Raw genomic sequence first — 21592 nt, forward strand, 5'->3', positions numbered from 1 at the left:
AAAAAATAGATAATCAGTTGTGGGCAGAATAAAATAGAAATGGTAAAGTGGCTAATACATAACTTTTGCACAACTATTTAATAAAATATTAAAAAAATTTATTTTAATTATAGAGCTATAAAATAATTATATTACTATTTATTTTTTTATAAAAAATGGGTTAAGAATTTTAGAGAAAAGTTCGTAATGTCAGGAGTAAATCTCAAATCCATAATTTTTTTTATAAAAAAATAGATCTTACTAAAAAAAATTATTCACACTTTTTTTATGGTGAAATTCACCTTTCTTTTTTATTTTTTATTTTTATTCTTTTTTAAGATCTACCCATATTTATATATTTGAATATTGTATATATCATTATTCTTTAAAATATATCAGGTTCATCCACTGGTCAGAGGACAAGTGTGCATTGGATCCCACCTCCTTAATCTTTCTTTCTAGATCTATATTATGTAATCTTCCAATGCAAAAATCTCTCGAGAAAACTTGAATCGATCTTTTTCTTCTCATTCTCTTTGTTAAACATATTGAATGACCTTATTTATCGATTATTATCGTTATTTCAGTGTTGGCGAAGGAGAATTACAATTCTGACAAATAAATCGGTCATCTATCTTTTACATTTTAAGGTGAGAAGAATTGAAAAGATTTGTTTTTTATTTTGATTTTTTCTTTTAATCTTATTTTTAAATTAGAAGTCATTTTGCACACAAATGTTTGCTCCGTTCTTGTTATTTTATTTTCGGGATTACTAGCTTTGATTTTTGTTAGGGTTTTATTTCAGCAAAGAAGGTAGGCGACCGCGGGCTCATTTGTCAGGGTTGTGATTCTCCTTTGGTGGCGTGGGAATGATAACAGCCGATAAGAGGGTTTCTGTGTGTCTGACTTCGAGAATGAGACGGGGGTTTGATCGGAAATCTGAGGATTTTGCTGGCCTATTCTTGGAATCGGGTTAAAAAGAAAACCCTAATATTTTTCAGAGATATTTTAAATATCTTAATTCTGTGGATCTGAGACATGGAGGATATGGACTCCACTTTTTATCGTTTTTCTCAGACTTTTGAGCTTCGGAGTCAGAGGTTCCACGATTTATTCAAGGATACTTGAATCGTCGCTTTTAGTTAATTTTATGTTATTTTGTTTGTTGAGCTTGGTAAGACTTGAGGTCGTATGTATCCTGTCCATCTTTAAATTGAGTTTAGTTGGAATTATGAATTTTTTTTTTTGATAAGTTGGAATTATGAATTTTTATTGCTTTCGTTCTATGTTTATTTTATTGCACCAGAATTATGAATTATTCTGGTTGATTTTGTTTTATGTTTGATCGATGAGAAACTATAGGAAAGGAAAAGGGAACCCATTTTCTTGGCCAGAACAAAAAGGTTATCTGAAGCATTCCTTTGCATAGCAGCTCCGCATCCTCACGGAGCTTAACTGCCTCTTGATAAGATAGAGGGGGCTTTCCATCTCTGAAATGCTTGACAGTTTTTTCGCCATTGAACTCTTCGTGCATGCTTTGTAGAGCGTCGCTAAGTGCTGGTTAATTAGATTAGTTGACTCTGCTGATTGTAGTTCTACTTGCATTGACAGTGCACTTTTTTTTTTCGTCTTCCCTCGCTTCCTTATCAGGATTCTTGTTTTATTTAACTAGACACCCTCCATTGTTTTACGAATGCATTCCTCTATTTGAAATTTGAGCTTCTTATCTTTCAGAATTCGTGTTATGTAATTATTTTGGGGATGACACCTTCATTTAATTTTATTAGTTCCACAAGTTTTATACTGTCTGTTTACTTGGTCACATGATGCATGGTCAAGAAAAGGAAAACCAATATTGACCTCTGAGGGGAGAATATATGTTTGTGCTTGAAAAAAAATATGTTTGCGCTTGAAAAATCTTCTAGATTTTAAGTTCGTCTTTTGAAAAATTGCACATATAACATAAAACCTTTGTTTCCCAAAAATATCAATTTCGGTCTTCTTTCCTTTTGTCTATAGAGTGACTGGATTGGATAATGTGATCTTTTGAATTGTATTTAATAATTTTAAAACTAGAGAAGGATGGGCGATTAGCTTTTTCTGTTATTTGTTTTGAAAATTGAGCGATGTCATAAAAGAATTTTGATATCCACCAATTCAGTCATTGCAGTAGACAGCGTAAAGGAAAAAGACCATGATCAATGAAGTTTTTTGGAAAGCATATATCAACTCTCATTCAAATTTGTCAAGGGGGAGCCTGAAGTTTAGGTAATTTTTAATATACAAAACATCTACCTTAACCTTTCTTTAAAATTCTATTCATATTAAGATCAGATTTAGTATAATTTGTCTCCTAGTCTTAATGTCATTGAGGAATTGATTTATATTTATTATGAAATCTCTAGTCTACGTTATTAATTCAGGCTAGTTACGCACGTGTATTCTGCATTCAAGATGAATATATGAAATTAATTATTGAATAATCAAATAGATTGAATGCGGTTAGCTAAAGGCAGTATCAAACAGTTTTGGATCTTGATACGAAGATTCAGTGTCATCTGTTTAATTTGCTTGGAGGCATGATTTAGTTGCATTAGTTCACTGAATGTGACCTTTTATGTTAACTAGTATAAATCTTTTCTTGTTTATATACTGCTCAGGTGCTTCAAAATACTTGTGAAGTTTTATGGTTCAACTGTTCAGAGTGCTTATAATGTATGGAAATGCTGAAATGTCTTCTCATGTATTGTGAACGTCTATGAATACATATCTAGATGCTTTCTGATTAATGAGGCCATCCTTTAGTGAACAAATATAAAAGATGGGGACAGTTCAATTGTCATGGGAGCCTAATTCATGACCTCTTGCTCTGCAGGCAGGTGCGCTGCTGAGATTAACATACTGCTATATGAGGCTGAGAATAATATCTACTCTGTTAATGCATTATTGTTATGTGCTCAGACAATAAAAGGGGGTTTGATTTGGAATTCCATGTTACGCACCCAACATATTGTTATGTATTATAAGCATCCTTGACGATATCCACCTTTTGATCCTGTAATCCATTTGCCTATGATCTTTTTCTTATGAATATAGATAAAAGGCAAGACGAGCTCAGCCCTTCAAGTCAGACACAGCACTGAAGTATTATTTAGTATCTGATGCAGGGGTGCAATTTTAATGGTTAATTCCTTAACATTTTTGCAGTATTCTATTGCGTTGATGTAAGCAAGACAGAATAGAAGCTATGTCACTTTTAACAAATTTTCCTTTTGTAAAGCCAGGTTTACGTTCTCTTACTTTCTGATTACTGAGAAACAAATGTTCTCAAATTACTTACATTCATTTGGAGCAGGAACCATTTTACTTTTCTGGTGCACTTAATCGTTGTAGGAGTTTTGTTTACTTGGTGGGGCAGATCTGCCATATGCATTTAGTACTTTATTTACCTAAGTGAATTTATGGACTGTTAAGAAAGTATACATGGCTCTACAAATAGGTTTTTTTTTTTTTGGGGGGGGGGGGGGGGGGGGGAGGGAGGGGGTTTGTCTGGCACATGCACTTGTGGTGCCCTTGATTATAAAATACTATTATACTGTTAATAGAAGATGGTACGTGTGGGTGTGTGTACTTTCTGCATGAGTGCGCATATTTTGGTTTTGATTTTGTCCACTGACTGAGGTCAGTGTGGTGCTTGGATTGACCGAATTGCAGAGGTCAGTTTCCACCCCTATGTTTATGTGGTTGGTTTTAAATACAGCCTTTGCTGCTATAGGCATTGTACAGATTAGCGGACTCCCTGGGGTCATTTGCAAGCTTGACGTTGAAAAGTGTATGACGTTCTGATTTGGGTTTCCCTATAAAAAGGACCATGGATGGACTTACAAACATGGGATCAGTTTATTTTGCCAATGTCATTGTTGTAAAATGGCCGTGGGTGGTAATTTAAAGGGTTGGTTGTGGTCAATACTCTCTGTCAATTCTGCATTTGTCATTTCCTTTTCTTGACTTCATCTCATGTCGTGGTTTTCTGCAAATATGGGAAGTGGGGATAGATGATTTAAAGATTAAAAGAGATGTTGGAGGGTCCCAGATCTATCTGACATGTCTCTTGGTAGAAAGACATCATTGGGATCCATTTGCGGAAAGAAACTAGAGCTTGCTAACTTGCAGGATGATTGGAGACCTTTAATGATGAGTCATGGTTTTAGTTGAAAGGATATGATAGGATTGCCATTCTGAGGAGAGAATGAATCGTGCCCAGAAAGGCAGAAAGTAGTCTTGAAGAAAAATGAAACTTAGAAACTGTTTCAAGGTGTTGCTTTAGATTAAAGTTATGCGGACTTCCAAGGTTAGGGCTCATTTGGAGAGTGAGATGAGATAAAAATTTTATGAATAATAATAAGATAGTTTGTGAATGGTAGTGAGATAGTTTGAGTTGAGTATTTTTTAGATTTTGAAAAATGAAAAAGAAATATTTTTTTTTTATAAGTAATAAGATATTTTATTTTTAAAAGAGTAGGTATAGTTCAGGTACATTGGAAGTATACATGTGGATACACCTATTTAGGAACTAAAAATAGTTACAAAGAAATCATGGAAGCTGCGGAGACCATTCATATCTAAAGCAATGGCCCACATAAATAAAGTCTTCCATATAAAATTCCTAAACTCTTCCGAATAGCGTTCATTATCCTCAAAATGTTTATCGTTTTTTTGAATAAAAATTATTATAAAATTAAAATATTATTAGAATATAATTTTATAATATTAATTTTATTTTGAGATTTGAAAAAGTTTAATTGTTTTTTATTTTTTGTTTAAAAGTTTGAAAAATTTGTAATAATTATTTTGAAAATATTTGAATTTAAAATATGTTTAGAAATGAGATGAAATGATAATTTTGAAATGAGATCTATTTTTAAACAATACCTAGTGTTGCCATCAGCACCAGAAAATGATGGCATCTTTTTGTTCTTTACATCTTGACCACCGCCACTGTTGATCACTAACATAGGCTATCGGATTTCCCATTAAATTATGTGTGTTGGAACTAATGATAAATTACGTTTTCTATGACACAGATACCTCACTTCTTCTGGCCTAAGAAAACAAAGCGGGCCGTCGTTCTGCGATGTTGTCGCCAACTGAAGGAACTCTTTCAAGACGAATTCAATTCAATCACGTGATGGAATGCGAAGATACTATTTATTTTTAAGAAATATTATATAAAGAGATTATATAAAAATAAATTTATAAATTAATATGATTTTATATGATTTGATATATTTTATAATAAAATAATTTTACAATTTGACGTATTACTTCAAATACAAAGACAATTTGTAAATTTGCATTTTGTAATCTCATTATAGGTAGAATATTTCTCTTATTTTTTATGTTTATTGTTTTGGCGATGTGACATTTTAATTTATTTACTTATTTCTTTTTTGTTTTCGTCTCTAGATTTTCTTTATTGGATTCAAGGTGAGGGAGAAAAACTGCTTCGCCATATTATTTTAATATTTAAGAATTTTTTATGGAAAGACTCTTTTGCCTGTGTTTTTTTTGTAAACTGTGGATGGGAGGTCTATAGGCCTGTCGGTGATGGTCGTCTAGCCACCGATGGGTGCGTAGATTGGGCAATCCATCGACCCCATATGGTGGCCGAATGAGCTTCACTATTCTTTGCCCTGTTAAACTCAATTTCATTTCTTTAAAAAATGACATTTTCACATGATTATCATATGTTTTGGATCAAGTCATTTTATAGTATAAATTTATATAGGAATAGTGTTACTGGTTACATATACTTATCATTCTTAATGTAATATTATAGGCGATCTCCTTTTTAATTCGAATTTTGAATCTTAAATTTAAAAGTTCTATTATTGAAAATAGCTGCCAATGATTATGTGAATTAAATAATAAATATAAATATCATTTTTCATTGTATAAAATGAGTCCTAGCTCCTAGCATCTAGATATTTCTACAAATGGAAAGGTACATGTTCACTCGGCTCACAAGCTGATCATAATTCATAACCGGAGTACCGTAATCATGTCAAGCAAACCTCAATCCAGTACAAGCAAAGCCCAACCCGACTCTGTAAGCCCATGTTCTGAGCCCTGAGTAACGTAATCCACAATCCACACTCAGAAGTCAAAACACCTTGTCGGTATCTTGTCGAGCACAGCAGGGAAAAGTGTCAAAGACCCCTCCGGTACGCGTGATCCAGTGGAACTAGTAACTCTACCAGTATATAGCCACGCGATACCGGAGCGGACGTGTCAAGATCTGATCACCTAAACAAAAAACATAAAAATCCACCAAAATATCAACATATAATTGGTCTTCGCAGCTGTCGATTGGATCTGAGTCTTTCGCTTTCTCCGTCTCGTTGTCGGTGCTACTTACCCTCCGGTTGTAGCTGGAGCGGTCTGTCTCTCATAATCTCATTGTCGAAATCTTTTCAGCGATTAGCTATCTTACAGTCTCTCACAATTCCGCCTGTAGTGAAGAATGACATCAAGTGAAACTAAAGTTTGAGTGTTAATGAAATATTATCGAGTGTTTCTAAATATTGCTGTTTTTGGATTGGATTTGACTGAGGATCAACTAGCTTTTGAGTAAGAAAACATGGAGGTTAGTGCTACGTCTTTGATATTCATGCCACATTTTGCTGTTCTGTGTATTTTTGGATGTCTTGTTTACTTGGCAATATAAAATGAAGGCCTATGATCAAATGGTCCATGCAATGCGTAATGTGATAGATGATTTGGATTGTTAATTTTGTTCATCATGCCATATTTGGATCTTGGGACGGAGGAAAAGAAGGGAAATTTCTCCAAGTTGGGGGAAGGGGGAGGGGTGTTGTGAAGCTCGATTTATCTTTTTGCTTTTATGATTCTTTCTATGGATCTAAACCGAGAGTAATAGTTCGGCATCCAAAATATATATTTTATCTTTCTTAAAATCTCAAACTTTCTGATGTTGGATCACATCTGTAGTCCCATTCCACTCTCTTTGATAAAATTTTTTGGTTCGGACGAATAATAGATTTTTATTTGATAGAAGTTCGTTTTTCTTGGCACCATCTGTTTTAGTTTCTCCGAGCTGCATTGGAATGTTTGCATCATATTTGCTCCAAGCATTTCTGTGCTTTCTGCATTGTGTATCGTGTTACTTCATTGGTCTATAGGATTCAACAGTACATGTAAATATTTGATTTACTAAAGATATAGTGACAGAATTCACATCTGATAGTTGAGTCCTGCAGCCAAAATCTACAAAACCCATGGGCGCTGAGGTCTGCCAGATCTGTAGTGACACTGTTGGCACGACTGTGGATGGCGATCCCTTTGTTGCTTGTGCTGTTTGTACGTTCCCTGTCTGCCGCCCCTGTTATGAGTATGAGAGGAAAGACGGTAATCAGTCATGCCCTCAATGCAAGACCAAATACAAGTGGCACAAAGGTTAGTTTGACTTAACTGTCGTTGCATTTTTCTCACTCAGATGTTAATGACTATCAGAAAAGTGATGCAGGTTTGTTCTTCTTAACCTCTAGGGAGCCCTCCGATTCAAGGGGAAGAGGCGGAAGATGCTGATGTCAATGATGAGGCAAATGCTGTGAATGGTTCAAGTTATAAGTTGGGGGTTCAAGATAGGAGCCATAATAAGAAAGAACAAACAATACATAATTGGGACATGAGCTATGGTAAAGGGGAGGATGTTGCACCCCCTGATTATGATAAAGCGGTTTCTCTTAATCATATTCCCCTGCTCACAAATGGACGTTCTGTAAGTTGATTGACCAGTTGTCCATGTCTTGAACTTTTTATTGATTGGTAAAACTATATACTGAAACATTGTCTTGATACTTCAGGTTTCTGGGGAGCTGTCAGCTGCTTCTCCAGAGCGCCTTTCCATGGCATCTCCTGAAAGTGGCATCAGAGGAAAGCATATAGATCCACTTCCTTTTGTAGTGGATGGCAATCGTTCACGTATTTGCCTCTCCCAAATCTTTTTCTTATTTAAGATTCTCTTTACTGTGTGTTTCTTTATTTGATTCAAATTTTGATCTCAGCACTGAGGTAGCTAACCTTATCTAGATTCTCAGGGTCAGGCAGTGTAGCTTGGAAAGAGAGAATTGATGGTTGGAAGATGAAGCAGGAGAAGAACGTAGTTCCAATGAGTGTTGGTAATGCACCATCTGAAGGCAGGGGTGGTGGAGATTTTGATGCTAGCACTGATGTGCTTTTGGATGATTCTTTACTGTAAGTTTCATCCTTGGTGGGGTACAAATTTTTTCGCCCCTTGTATATGGGTTGGGTCTTTGTTAATTTTTTTTTTTTATAATTAATAAGAGAAATTTTATTCAAAGTAAATATGCATAACCCAAGTACACATGATGTATACAAATGAGAACACCTACTTACAAGCTAAAGCAGAAAACAACTAAAGCAAAACATTACAATCATTCCTGTTCCTTACAAGATTCTTCAACCAAAAGCTTAAAGTACTAAGGGGAAACCCCTAAGTTCCCCTATAGAACGTTCACAATTATCAAAGCACCTCCCGTTCCTTTCTAACCATAAACACCAAAGTAAGCACAGGGGGATCATCTTCATCACAGCAGTGTTGTTACTTCTCCCCTCAATACCTGGCCAGCATGCAAAGAAATCCACCACATGCATAGGCATCACCCATAAAATGCCAATCTTTGCAAAAATCTCATTCCACAAAGATGTCGCCACCTCACAATGAAGGAAAAGATGATCAATAGATTCACCTTCCTTCTTACGCATAAAACACCATTCAGCCACCTGAAAACCTCTCTTCCTCAAGTTGTCAATGGTTAGTATTTTCCCAAGAGACGCCAGCCAGCAGAAGAAAGCAACCTTACTAGGCACCTTGGCTCTCCAAATACATTTCCACGGATAATCTTTGACCCCATGACTGGTTAATGCCTTGTAAAAAGAACTCACTGAAAATCTGGAATTAACTGTATGCACCCACAGTAAACTGTCCTCCCTGTTTTGATCAAGCTTTATCTCGTATAATCTTCCTAATAATTCTGAAACTTCACAAACTTCCCAATCCTGCACATCTCTAGTAAATTCCACAATCCAGCACATCTTTGTTAATTGCTTAGCAGCATTCTTTATTCATTTACATCATAAGTTACTTGTATCTGTTTTGTGCGATTAAACTACATGAGATTACGATCTCAGGTCCCACTCTGTACTTCATCTAATACATAAGATTGAAGTCTCAACTCTCAAGTGCCACTCTACTTGCCTCTTCTCTGGCTCCCATCCAGCGCTTTGTATGCTTGCACAAACATGTATAAATGCAAATCAAGATTAAATTAATTTATTTCCTTTGAGATATCTAGATTGGCTGTAGGCTTGGAATCATAGGTGAGGGAAATAATCACTGAATGAGAAAACATTATGTCTTTTCGAAGAAAAAAGTTGGATTGATAAATTTTTCTTTTACAAACAGATAAATACAGATCTGCTTCTCAGGTAACTTATGCTATGCACAATAGTTGAAAAGTCTATGTTATTTTGATCAGAATCCATTGTGAAAGATGTTCATTATGGCCATCCCTTATATCTAAATGTGATTGCTGTGATTAACCTGGGGAGGAGTCTATTTATCGTGTACTAAGTAATGATGTTTTCGCTTCTCATGTTTGGAAATGTTTTTCTAATTTGTGGGGCCTTAGGTTCTATCCCGATCAATCTTGGATGTCTCAGGTTTTGATGTGGTTTCAAAAGGCTAAACACTCTTCAAATCTGAGTCTTATATCTGGGATTCATTACAGCTTTTTTGGCTCATTATGGGATCAGATTTAACACAATGGTGGAGGTGCAAACTATACACAATGATTTAAAGTTGTGTTTAAAACTGCAGCTATGGACGTGGTTTTTACTCTAAAAAGTGTGTGGTGAAATGGTATAGCTTTTGTTTTGATTAAAAAAAATTGAGGCCACTTATTCTTTTTTTTTTTTTTTTTGATAAGTAAATTGAGACCACTCATTCTTCTTCCTCTGCTTAACAAAATGTTCATTGACTTATCTAATTGAGTATGCATGGGAGATAGTCTTTGTGTAAATGATTTCCTGTGTTCAGATTTATGCATACTTGATGTAGAGCAATTGCTGATAATTTTGTTGATAATTTTTTTTAACTTAAACTGATTTCTAATGCAGAAATGATGAAGCCCGCCAGCCTCTATCAAGGAAGGTTTCTATTCCTTCCTCTAGGATCAACCCTTACAGGATGGTCATAGTTCTGCGGCTTATTATTCTTAGTATTTTCCTGCACTACCGTATAACAAATCCAGTTCCCAATGCTTATGCTTTGTGGTTAGTATCTGTGATTTGTGAGATATGGTTTGCAATATCATGGATATTGGATCAATTCCCTAAGTGGCTTCCTGTGAACCGTGAGACATATCTTGACAGGCTAGCTTTAAGGTAGTTTTTACCAGTCTTATTATCTTCTGAAAGTTTCCAATTTCTTTAAGGTTTCTCAATCCTTTAAAATCCAAAATTTAATTTCTTTAATGGTTCACAGATATGACCGAGAAGGGGAGCCATCTCAATTGGCTGCGGTTGACATTTTTGTCAGTACAGTTGACCCCTTAAAGGAGCCCCCACTTGTCACAGCCAATACTGTCTTATCCATTCTTGCAGTAGACTATCCAGTGGACAAAGTATCTTGCTATGTTTCAGATGATGGAGCTGCTATGTTGTCATTTGAAGCTTTGTCTGAAACGTCAGAATTTGCGAGAAAATGGGTTCCTTTCTGCAAGAAATACAGCATTGAACCTAGAGCACCTGAATGGTACTTTGCACAGAAAATTGACTACTTAAAGGACAAGGTTCATCCATCATTTGTCAAAGCTCGCAGAGCTATGAAGGTCAGGAAGGCTCGAGTTTCACTTGAATGTTTTGATCGATCTTTGATTTAGTGTTTATAATACGTTCTTATTGCAAATCCGCCATTAATTGTATTGCAGAGAGAATATGAAGAGTTCAAAGTTCGTATCAATGGGCTAGTGGTAAAGGCACAAAAGATTCCTGATGAAGGATGGTTCATGCAAGATGGTACACCTTGGCCCGGAAATAACACCAAAGATCATCCAGGGATGATCCAGGTTTGTCTTTTTGATGCAGAGCTATGTGTTTATTGTCCAGAAAAAAAGAAGAATATTGCTTTTCTGAGCGCTAAGTGCATTGTTAATGGCATTCAAGATACTTCTCTCCATCCTTAGGAGATCTTGATCTGCAAGTTACCTATTATGAGTCTACCCACCCAAACATAATGATGTTGGTGTGGCAATGAGCATGTGCATAATTGCTAAAACAACATATTGAATTCCAGCTTTATGGGTTTTCTTCTTGTTTTTTTTTTTTTTTTGGGGGGGAGGGGGGGGGTTTGGCTTTTCTTTCTTGCCTAATGTATTGTGATTACAGATTACATACAGTGCTTGTTCATGTTGGATTTTCTTTTTATGTTGGAAATCCTCTGTAATATGCTCAGTCATTTTTTAGGTCATAGGGAAGGCTGCTTTAATTTTTTCCCTTTTCTTTTCTCCCTTCCCAATAAATGCAGTTAGGACTTATTTTGTTGTTTCTTCATGATTGTCAGGTTTTCTTAGGACATAGTGGAGGACTTGACAGTGAGGGTAATGAGCTTCCGCGGCTAGTCTATGTATCTCGTGAGAAGCGTCCCGGTTTCCAACATCATAAGAAGGCTGGTGCTATGAATGCACTTGTAAGTAGACACACATAGGACTTTGAAGCTCTTTTTGTTGAGGCATTTACTTGCTTTGATCTTGTGTGAACTACTCATGCAGGTTCGTGTATCCGCAGTTCTCACTAATGGGCCCTTCTTGTTGAATCTTGATTGTGACCATTACATAAACAACAGTAAGGCACTACGTGAAGCTATGTGTTTCTTAATGGATCCTAACCTCGGGAAAACAGTGTGTTATGTTCAATTCCCACAGAGATTTGATGGGATTGATAAGAATGATCGATATGCCAATCGTAATACTGTTTTCTTTGATGTAAGTCCGGTTTAGCAATCTTCAACCAGGAACATCTGTTCTCATTGTAATACTGTTATATCATGAAACATACTTTTTTCATTATTGGTATTATATAGTTTGTTTTTCAGGTTCTTCTGGATCATCATTTTAATATCTTTTTTTTTTTTTGTGAGGATTTTAGATCAATTTAAGAGGCTTGGATGGCATCCAAGGCCCTGTATATGTGGGTACAGGGTGTGTTTTCAACAGAACAGCATTGTATGGCTATGAGCCTCCTCTCAAGCCTAAGCACAAGAAAGCAGGCATGATCTCTAGATGCTTTGGTGGATCAAGGAAGAGGAGTTCCGGATCAAGTGGAAAGAACTCAAATAAGAAAAAATCAGGCAAGCATGTTGACCCAACTGTGCCAATCTACAATCTAGAAGATATAGAAGAAGGAGTGGAAGGTAAAAATTTGATTTCTATTATTCTTCCCCATATCTCTTATACTGCTATATGTGTCATGCCAATATCTGAAATTAATGACAGTTTAATGTTGTGATCTTTGGTTCTGTTTACATTTAGGCGAGACACTTATCTCCTCAGTACATTTTTGTGTATAGGTACTGGATTTGATGATGAGAAATCACTGCTCATGTCACAAATGAGCCTAGAGAAAAGGTTTGGTCAATCTGCTACTTTTGTTGCTTCAACACTGATGGAAAATGGTGGTGTTCCACAGTCTGCCACTCCAGAATCCCTCCTCAAAGAAGCCATTCATGTCATAAGCTGTGGATATGAAGACCCGACTGACTGGGGAAGAGAAGTAGGTTGCCTTGTCCTTTTTCACCATTACTTTGTTTCCAGTTCTGCAGCGAGCAACTGAGGTAGTTTGTTTTTTTATATATGGACTGAGTACACATGACTGGAAGCAAGTGCTTGCCATTTATAATGAAAACCAGATTCTCTGAAGTGCTTGCAGAAGAATTTTTAGAGAGTATCTGTTCTGATCACTAGAGAACGATGTCCTTGCAAATTTACTGGTTTGTTTTCGCAGATGATATGAGATGAGATGAGTTGAGATTAAAGTTGAAAATTGAATAAAATATTGTTAGAATATATTTTTTTAGTACTATTTTTGTTTTGAGATTTGAAAAAGTTGAATGGTTTATTTTATTTTGTGTGGGAATTTGGGAAAATTGTAATGATTAGATGAGATGAGATGAGTTGAGAAGTGTTATGAAAACAAACCAGGCGTTTCTACTCGTATAATTTGCTGGGCTATTAAGTTTCTAACAAATGCATTGGTGTTGTTTGTGCAGATTGGATGGATCTATGGTTCTGTTACTGAGGATATCCTTACGGGGTTCAAAATGCATGCCCGAGGTTGGAGATCGATCTATTGCATGCCACAACCTCCTGCCTTTAAAGGATCCGCTCCTATTAACCTTTCTGACCGTCTGAACCAAGTGCTCCGCTGGGCTCTGGGTTCTGTTGAAATTCTTCTAAGCCGGCACTGCCCTATATGGTATGGTTATGGTGGAAGGCTAAAGTGGCTGGAGAGATTTGCATATGTGAACACCACTATATATCCAGTCACAGCCATTCCTCTTCTTGCCTATTGTACATTGCCAGCAGTCTGTCTTCTCACGGGAAAGTTCATTATTCCACAGGTAAATGCAATTGAATTATTGTTTTTCGCCATCTAATGTATTATCTGGATAGTGCCATGGAACTTGTTCAATTGAAAAGGAGGCATGCCTTTTTTTTTATATAGGTAAGTAAAATTTTATTGAAACACAATGAAAGGTGTTGCCCAAGTTCGTAGCAAGTATACACAAGAAAACACCTAATTACAATCTAGGAACTAGAAAATGATGCAAGAAAATCATGAATGCTAGTTCCGTTGATTACGATAGCAGAAAACCAAAGAAATAAGGTGTGAAAGAAAAGGGTTCTAAGCTCATCCATAGAATGTTCCCTATCTTCAAAGCTCCTCTCTATCCTTCCAAGCCAAATGCACCGCATGAGACATAAATGAACCATCTTCCAAACAGCAGCCACATAAGGAGGTGAATGAATTACCTCAAAACAGATTTTTTTTTTTTCCTAGTCGTAGTTAAAAGGATGGACTCAAGAGAAAGTCTTTTACTTCCATAATTTTTAATGGCTATATCTTCATTTTCTACTAAAAGAGCTATGCAACATTTAGTTATAACACACACTCTTTCTATCAATTCATTTGACAGTTTCTAGCATGTCAATCCAATAATTTGCCAGCCGTAAATATTTATCTTTACATGTCAGCTGACGCTTAGTGCCCTGATTTGTCTTCTGTGGTGTGTTGTCTTTTCTGACTGCAGATTAGTAACATTGCCAGTATCTGGTTCATATCCCTCTTTCTTTCCATCTTTGCCACTGGTATACTGGAAATGAGATGGAGTGGTGTTGGGATTGATGAATGGTGGAGAAATGAACAGTTCTGGGTTATTGGAGGTGTATCAGCTCATCTATTTGCTGTTGTTCAGGGCCTGCTTAAGGTCCTTGCTGGAATTGATACCAATTTCACCGTCACTTCCAAAGCTTCAGATGAAGATGGCGATTTTGCTGAGCTGTATATGTTCAAATGGACGACTTTGCTCATCCCACCAACTACTCTCCTAATAATCAACCTGGTTGGGGTTGTTGCTGGAATCTCCTATGCCATTAACAGTGGGTACCAATCTTGGGGTCCTCTCTTTGGGAAGCTATTTTTTGCTTTCTGGGTGATTGTTCATCTCTATCCTTTCCTTAAGGGTCTGATGGGACGCCAGAACCGAACACCCACAATTGTTGTTGTGTGGTCAGTTCTACTTGCCTCTATCTTCTCCTTGCTCTGGGTTCGAATTGATCCTTTTACAACCCAGGTGACTGGCCCGGATGTTGAACTGTGTGGAATTAACTGTTAGAGAGTGAGATGTTGGCGGGATAAGGAAACATTTCGGTACGCTGCAGAAGAAAAATGTGAAGATTTTGTATGGATGCAGCTGGCAAAATCTTCAAAGGAAGCTGCTTTTTGGCTTTTGCTTGTGTCATACTTGAGTTGGAGTCTTGAAGTTTTTGCGAAGTAAATTATGTGTTCAATACATTATTGTTTTGCTTTTTTTTTTTTTTTATTGTTTATTTATTTATCTGATTGTTAAACAAATAATTTATTTATTTATGTATTGTAAGTCGGTTAATCACAGAGAATGGGCACTGGACTTCTCTCTTCAATTTGCGTTTGGATATTGAGTTGAGTTATTTATGAATAGTAGTGAGTTAAGATGATAGAATGAGTTTTATGAAATCCACTTAAAATGAGTTTAAATGTGTTTAGATGTTAAGATAAGTTTAGATGTATTTATGAGAAGTTGAAAAAGGTTGTAGATCCCACATGTAAATAAGTATTGAATTGAAAAAGGTTGTGAGTTTCACGTGTAAAAAGATTTTGAATTGAGACGAGTTTAATAATTTGAGAGTTGAGTGTTTGGATATTAGAGTCAGCTTAAAATTAGATTGAACTGAGTTGATCTCATTGAGTCTGTCAACCAAACCGGGCTTAAAGTAATGGATTTAAGTCAACCACCTCGGATTTTCACTGCAGATGACACTTCATATCTTTTGATCAATAAATAGTGGAGGAATGCAATAAACTCGCATATAATGAACAGTTAAATGTGAGTATTAACTTAAATCTGCAAAACCTATTAAAGACGAAGAACAGTGGTAAAGCTGGGTGACAGACATTTCATCAAACACTCAAAAATCTTTTTAAAGTGGCTGAATATTATAATGTACTGTTATCGGTCGAATTTCATTATGGTGTCCTACCCGCATGTCTTATCTTTTCTGAGAAAAAGGAATTGGCAACGGTTAGTGCTTCAAAAGCACCCCCCCACCCTTTAAAAAATACAGTAACAGAGGACAGAGGACAAGAAAGTTTGGCAATGAAGACTATAGCTTTTGAAAAGCATCGTTCGAGTTTTGTACCTTTTTTTTTTTTCCAGCGAAATGGTTGTTTACGTGCCTAAGGAATCTAACATGCAGTGGCCGATCACGAGTTTTACTAAGTTTTCAACTTTAGCCTTGAATCTCCTTAAATAATTGAGTTTCTAATGTTTTGCGTATCTGTAATTTGTGATATTCCCTAAGTTGATAAATTTGCTGGAAGTTATTATTTCAAAAATATATAGTTATCATAGCATTATTTCAGTCTCCAAGAATTTCTCAATCTGCTACTGCAAAATGAACAAATGACAACGATTTCCCATTAAGAAAGGTGGCTTGATATAAGGAAAATACAATAAATAAATAAAAAAAAAAATTAACGCCTTTGATCTTTGACATGGTTAATCAGCTTATAAAATGGAGAAATGACAACAGAGATTGAAAACAACATCATTGTTGCTTTCCTTTTCCTGATAAATGCTCCAGATTATGTGAAAAGCTGTTAGCACAAACTGCAGAAATTTAGCTATAGGATGCTTGAATCACAAGTTGCCAACGAGCTGTGGCTCCAAAATCAAATGGCACGCACTTCCACCCCAACATGAAAATCGGGATGGCTGGTGAGAACACGAAGTTGGAATTGACGTTCTTTGTTAGTGAAACAAATAAATGAATTAGAATTTAAGTGGAACTAGACATTAAGCCATTCACACGGAAAGCTGAAACCTTTCATCCAGAAAGAAGAAAAATGAAAACCCAGTTCATCTGAAAAGCAAAGATGAGTTTTGTTGAGGGATCACACATCATTTGGTTTCTACTGCAATCGTTAACTTCTAGATACTAGTGAATAATATATGCCAGCTGAAGCACCAATATAGTGTTGAGGCAAATCTCTCTGATTAGGGAATAGGACCACTCACATATTGTGATCGGACAATTGATGCTTCAGACCACTGCCCTGCTCTGTTTCTGTTCACACTCACTAAAGATGACCCATATTCTATTTCAAATCTATGTCCTTTTCACTTTTTTGCTTCTGCTGCTGCTGGTTTTGGCTCCTCTGGAGGGGCTGCTGCTGGTTTTGGCTCCTCTGCTGGAGGGGCTGCTGCTGGAACTCCACCATCGATGCAACTCCTACACCTCCTCTCTACCCATCCTTCTATGTCGTTTTCCCCATTGCCACCGAAATGCCGTCCTCCGCACAGCCGAGCAATGATGCCTGCTACGACACCCACGATCGTGATCACTGCTAGAACTACCACCAGCGTCTCGATTGATCGGTGTGTGTAGCGGCTGCTTGGCTCCACCACTGCAGGTGGTGCCCCAACTAGCGGTGGTGGCTCTTCATCTACCTTTACAGACCCCAAGAACACAACCATGATCATGAACACTAAAGAAGCAGAGAAAGGGAGTTTCAAAGACCACAATGAGACGTGGGGTTTCAGCAATACATGCCGCTTGTAGTCAGAGAAATAATGTGCAATGCAGATGTGACAAGGAGTGACTAGAATAGATACTAAAGAATGAAAGGAATTGATAAGGGTGGGGGGGGAAAGAGAGATTATGCAGACTGTAGATGGGAAAAGGAAGAGATTGAGATAGAAAAAAAGGGGAGGGCACAAGTTATAGAACCAAGAAAAAGAGCAATGAGAAACTGTGAACAAGACTGGAAAAAATATAGACTGCCGCAGAAAGCACAGAGGTTGAAAAATGAGATGAGAGACTGTGGATAGTGTTTACTTAAAAGCTTGGAAAAACAAAATGAATAGAGAGTACAGCATGTTTTAAAGGTGGGGGTGGGAGAAACTGAAATAGGATTCCAATATGAAGGACATTGCTATGCTGCTCTCGCTTTTGGTTCTTTGGATCTTGGTAGGCCAATGGTCATTTATTTTCTATAACTTTTGTTAACTTTATCTACTGCATTTCTATTTTAGCTGGTGTGGTTTTTGAGGAAGAGGTTCTGAATTGCTCATTTATTATATTGGGTAAAAGTTATAAGGGTTCTTGAATCTTAACATCAGTGTGGAAGTCTGTTGATGCTTTCTTACTATTTTGTCTTCACTGATGTCACATGCTTTCTTACCGTTCATCACCCTATCAGTCTGTCTGTCACACGCAGAGACACAAACACAGTGACCAGTTGGCTAATTTGTCAAATTGTACAAAAATCTATGGATTTGTACAATAAATAAGAAAAAAAAGTCCATTGATTAAGAAGTCCTACTTACTAGATGTCTTACCAAATGCATTGACATAACCTCCAACTTTCAAAATAGAGGTATGGAGTTCGAAACCCTCCTCCTTAAAAAAAAAAAAAAAAAAAAAGAAAAGATGCCTTGCCTACGCACCACGGGTGAGTGAAATCCATTTCATTTCTTGAGTTGCATATGCCATATATTTCTATGTTTGCCTAAAGAAATCAGTGTACCTTTTACTAGAATGTTGTAAAACATAGTCGACTTGATGACTTGTAATTTGTAATGTTTTATTGTATTTAAGAAATAGCAATGCTATATCTCATCGTCAATCTTCATATGATAAAATGTTATATCACATAATTCATTTTATTATTCAATCACGTTGATTAATGCGACATATTTTATGTATTTTTATAGATTAAAAATTTAAAATATGACACGTTAACGGATATGATTAGAGATGATAATTGCCAGTTTTGGAGAATTCTCTCGACCAAAACCACAAGCCCGGACCCATTCTTTTGTGGGTCTTCGAAGCCCATTATGGAATAGTAATTATGCCTGGGAAACCAGCCGGGCAGTCCAATCTCGGCCCATGGACTTCATCAGAAAAAATAACCAAAACCTGATCTCGGATAGGAAAAGTAGCCCACAGCGCCAGCTTCTCTTAACCCAACCTAAATTCCACTCACCTCCGTAACCAAACACCACCCGAACCCATCTTCAAAGCCCTAGCCACCACGCCTCCACGTATAAAAGCCTCTCATCTGCTAGGGTTTTCACTCTCAGCGAGTGCGCGCTTTCTCTCCGTCTGAGTCTAAACCTCTCTCCTTTACATACCCACGCTTTCATTACCAATAACCAATCATGGCTGAGCGAGGAGGAGAACGCGGCGGCTTTGGGCGAGGATTTGGCGGTGGTCGTAGGGGAGACCGTGGCCGTGGTGGTCGTCGCCGTCCCCGACGTGACGAGGAGGAGAAATGGGTGCCTGTGACCAAACTCGGCCGCCTCGTGAAGTCGGATAAGATCAAGTCCCTTGAGCAGATCTACCTCCATTCCCTCCCCATCAAGGAGCACCAGATTGTCGACCAGCTCTGCCCCGGCCTCAAGGACGACGTCATGAAGATTATGCCGGTCCAGAAGCAAACCCGTGCCGGGCAGAGAACCAGATTCAAGGCATTCGTTGTCGTTGGTGATAGCAACGGCCACGTCGGACTCGGCGTTAAGTGCAGCAAGGAGGTCGCCACCGCGATTCGTGGCGCAATTATACTGGCCAAGCTGTCTGTGGTCCCTGTGAGGAGGGGTTACTGGGGGAACAAGATCGGGAAGCCCCATACGGTGCCGTGTAAGGTGACGGGGAAATGTGGGTCCGTCACGGTGCGTATGGTGCCTGCTCCACGAGGAGCCGGGATCGTGGCCGCTAGAGTCCCGAAGAAGGTCCTGCAATTCGCCGGGATCGAGGATGTCTTTACCTCGTCGAGAGGGTCCACCAAGACTCTTGGAAACTTCGTGAAGGTTTGCTCTTGACTGTTCTGTCATTATATGTGTTTTTAGAATGGATTGTGTTACTGCTTGTGTTGGTACCCTTTTAATTGTGAAGAATGTGTATTTTTCCGAGGCTTCTGTCAACAGGTATTTAATGCGTTCGGACTGAAATGGGTTACTTTCAAATGACTGGTGCTGTATCTTGTAGCCATGCTAAAGTTAATGCATACTCAGATTACAATTTCTCACTTCACTTGTCAGAAACAAATTCTCACTCAATTACGTAGATGTTTTGGAGTTTTGAATTATATCATTCAAGCTTCTGGCTTTTAAAATTATATTTTGTTTTTCGAACCCTTAAATTTTATACTCGGCGAGGTAGAAGCCTGAGAGTAAAGTATACAAACGCACAGGCATGAGAGATTGCTGGCATTTCTTTCTTGGAAACTTTTATACTACACCATCATTCCAGTGTGATCATGATGAGGTTGCGTTGCCTATCAACCTTTGAATTATTTTTTTAATAGATCAAGAGATTATGTAAGGATTATTTACAAAGTTGGATGAGACTATTATGTAGTATTACTTCTTGCTGGTTGATTACTCATTTTATTTTTTCTATGTTGGTAGAGGCACTTAACGTCTCAATACCTTGCATCAATCTCCTACACACTAGTTTTTTAACACTTTGTATTATAGTTATTAAAGACGTCTGGTTGTATTCCAAGGATATTTCTAAATAGTAGTCATGGTATTGGTAAATGTTTAAATTTTTGTTCCACTCCCATTTTAATTTTCACAGTGGGCTGGTATTTGTTATCAAGTTATTTGTAGGATTTTTCTGCTCATTATAAAGAGTTTAACTTTCCATTTATGGCTGGTAATATGTATGGTTGTCTGACCAAAAGATAAATGTTAAATAGTATTTTAATAAATCCATGGATCGTATTGTATTTCACTATCTACAGGCAACTTTTGATTGTCTGCTGAAGACTTATGGGTTCCTTACACCTGAATTTTGGAGGGAAACTCGCTTCACCAAGTCTCCTTTCCAAGAGCATACAGATCTTTTGGCAAAACCAGTTGGCAAGCTAATCCTTGAGGAGCCTGAGAGGGTTGAAGCTTGAGTGGAGAGACGAACATTCGACATTGTGTTAGAGAACTTCTTGAGTATGAGATGTTTTCTATTTCATTCGAGGGATAGTATGTTTCTTTTTCGGTATTTGACTGTTTTAAAGTTTTGAATCGGATGGTTTTATGCCTATTTTTTGTTTATTGTTCATTTTTGGCTGGACAATGCAATAGTTATGCTATATGAAATCGTATGGTTCATGGATAAAGATGATTCCTATAGTGAAATGGGATTGCTCAGAAGGGGAAATTAAAGTTGAATCGTTAAGAGGATTCTGAATTTTTCAACAGATCATTAGGTTAAGTCGCAGCCACGCTATTTGGCTTTGGTTTCAATTCTGGAATAATTTGTTTTTCAGTTTGATTTCATCTATGGGACTGCATTGGATGGTGAGATTTGAAAGACTGCATGGGTTTTATCTACACGTCCTTCAGCAATAGAGAAGAATGGATGAAAACTGTGTCCATACTAATTTAGTACTGCAAATGAAGAAGAAATAATACTCTCGAACGAGGATGAAAAATTCTCACAACCCAGTCTGCCAGAGAGTAGAGAAAATTAAGTAGTGTCTGATTGTCTGCTAGCTAAGGACATTTATTTGTTTGAGCTTTTTAAGATTAAATTGATTAATGAAAGTATTAAAATATTTCGTATGTTTTGCTTTTCGAGTATTCTCGTTTTTGATAGAATTGATCAAAATGCTAACAAAGTGAATCACCGCATTCATTACACTATTTGAATAATTGTGAGAAAGACTATGTTATCTTCGTAAAAAATGA

At 37.1% G+C, this 21592-nt stretch overlaps 3 protein-coding genes and 1 long non-coding RNA gene across 7 annotated transcripts; 3 read left to right on the plus strand and 1 right to left on the minus strand.

Annotated features, from left to right (window-relative positions):
• The first annotated feature begins 1232 nt into the window (after positions 1-1232).
• On the plus strand, positions 1233-5251 carry LOC121266280. 2 transcript variants are annotated; one of them, XR_005940767.1, is made up of 2 exons: positions 1233-4330; positions 5064-5251. It is a non-coding gene; the product is annotated as an uncharacterized LOC121266280 (long non-coding RNA). The 2 variants fall into 2 exon arrangements; XR_005940768.1 differs by having other exon boundaries at positions 1233-3263.
• A 1061-nt stretch (positions 5252-6312) lies between these two features.
• On the plus strand, positions 6313-15281 carry LOC121266279 (cellulose synthase A catalytic subunit 3 [UDP-forming]-like). Of its 3 annotated transcripts, none has more exons than XM_041170061.1 (14): positions 6313-6625; positions 7247-7455; positions 7548-7780; positions 7866-7983; positions 8100-8256; positions 10201-10467; positions 10568-10913; positions 11013-11150; positions 11645-11770; positions 11853-12065; positions 12229-12493; positions 12650-12852; positions 13349-13699; positions 14390-15281. In XM_041170061.1, exons 2-14 carry the CDS (start codon positions 7278-7280, stop codon positions 14972-14974), a joined length of 3180 nt encoding a protein of 1059 aa, XP_041025995.1. In that variant the 5' UTR covers positions 6313-6625; positions 7247-7277; the 3' UTR covers positions 14975-15281. The 3 variants fall into 3 exon arrangements, with proteins under 3 accessions (XP_041025995.1, XP_041025994.1, XP_041025996.1); XM_041170060.1 differs by having other exon boundaries at positions 7260-7455; XM_041170062.1 differs by lacking the exon at positions 6313-6625 and having other exon boundaries at positions 7319-7455; positions 7526-7780.
• A 1348-nt stretch (positions 15282-16629) lies between these two features.
• On the minus strand, positions 16630-17841 carry LOC121264100. The gene has a single exon (XM_041167156.1). The coding sequence runs from the start codon at positions 17378-17380 to the stop codon at positions 17018-17020; it is 363 nt and encodes a 120-aa protein (XP_041023090.1). The 5' UTR covers positions 17381-17841; the 3' UTR covers positions 16630-17017.
• Positions 17842-18871: 1030 nt separating this feature from the next.
• LOC121265064 (40S ribosomal protein S2-4-like) lies at positions 18872-21021 on the plus strand. The gene is made up of 2 exons (XM_041168524.1): positions 18872-19711; positions 20650-21021. The coding sequence occupies exons 1-2, from the start codon at positions 19064-19066 to the stop codon at positions 20806-20808; spliced, it is 807 nt and encodes a 268-aa protein (XP_041024458.1). The 5' UTR covers positions 18872-19063; the 3' UTR covers positions 20809-21021.
• Positions 21022-21592: the final 571 nt, after the last annotated feature.

Source organism: Juglans microcarpa x Juglans regia, chromosome 5D, assembly GCF_004785595.1.
Source record: "Juglans microcarpa x Juglans regia isolate MS1-56 chromosome 5D, Jm3101_v1.0, whole genome shotgun sequence".
Taxonomy (NCBI): Eukaryota; Viridiplantae; Streptophyta; class Magnoliopsida; order Fagales; family Juglandaceae; genus Juglans; species Juglans microcarpa x Juglans regia.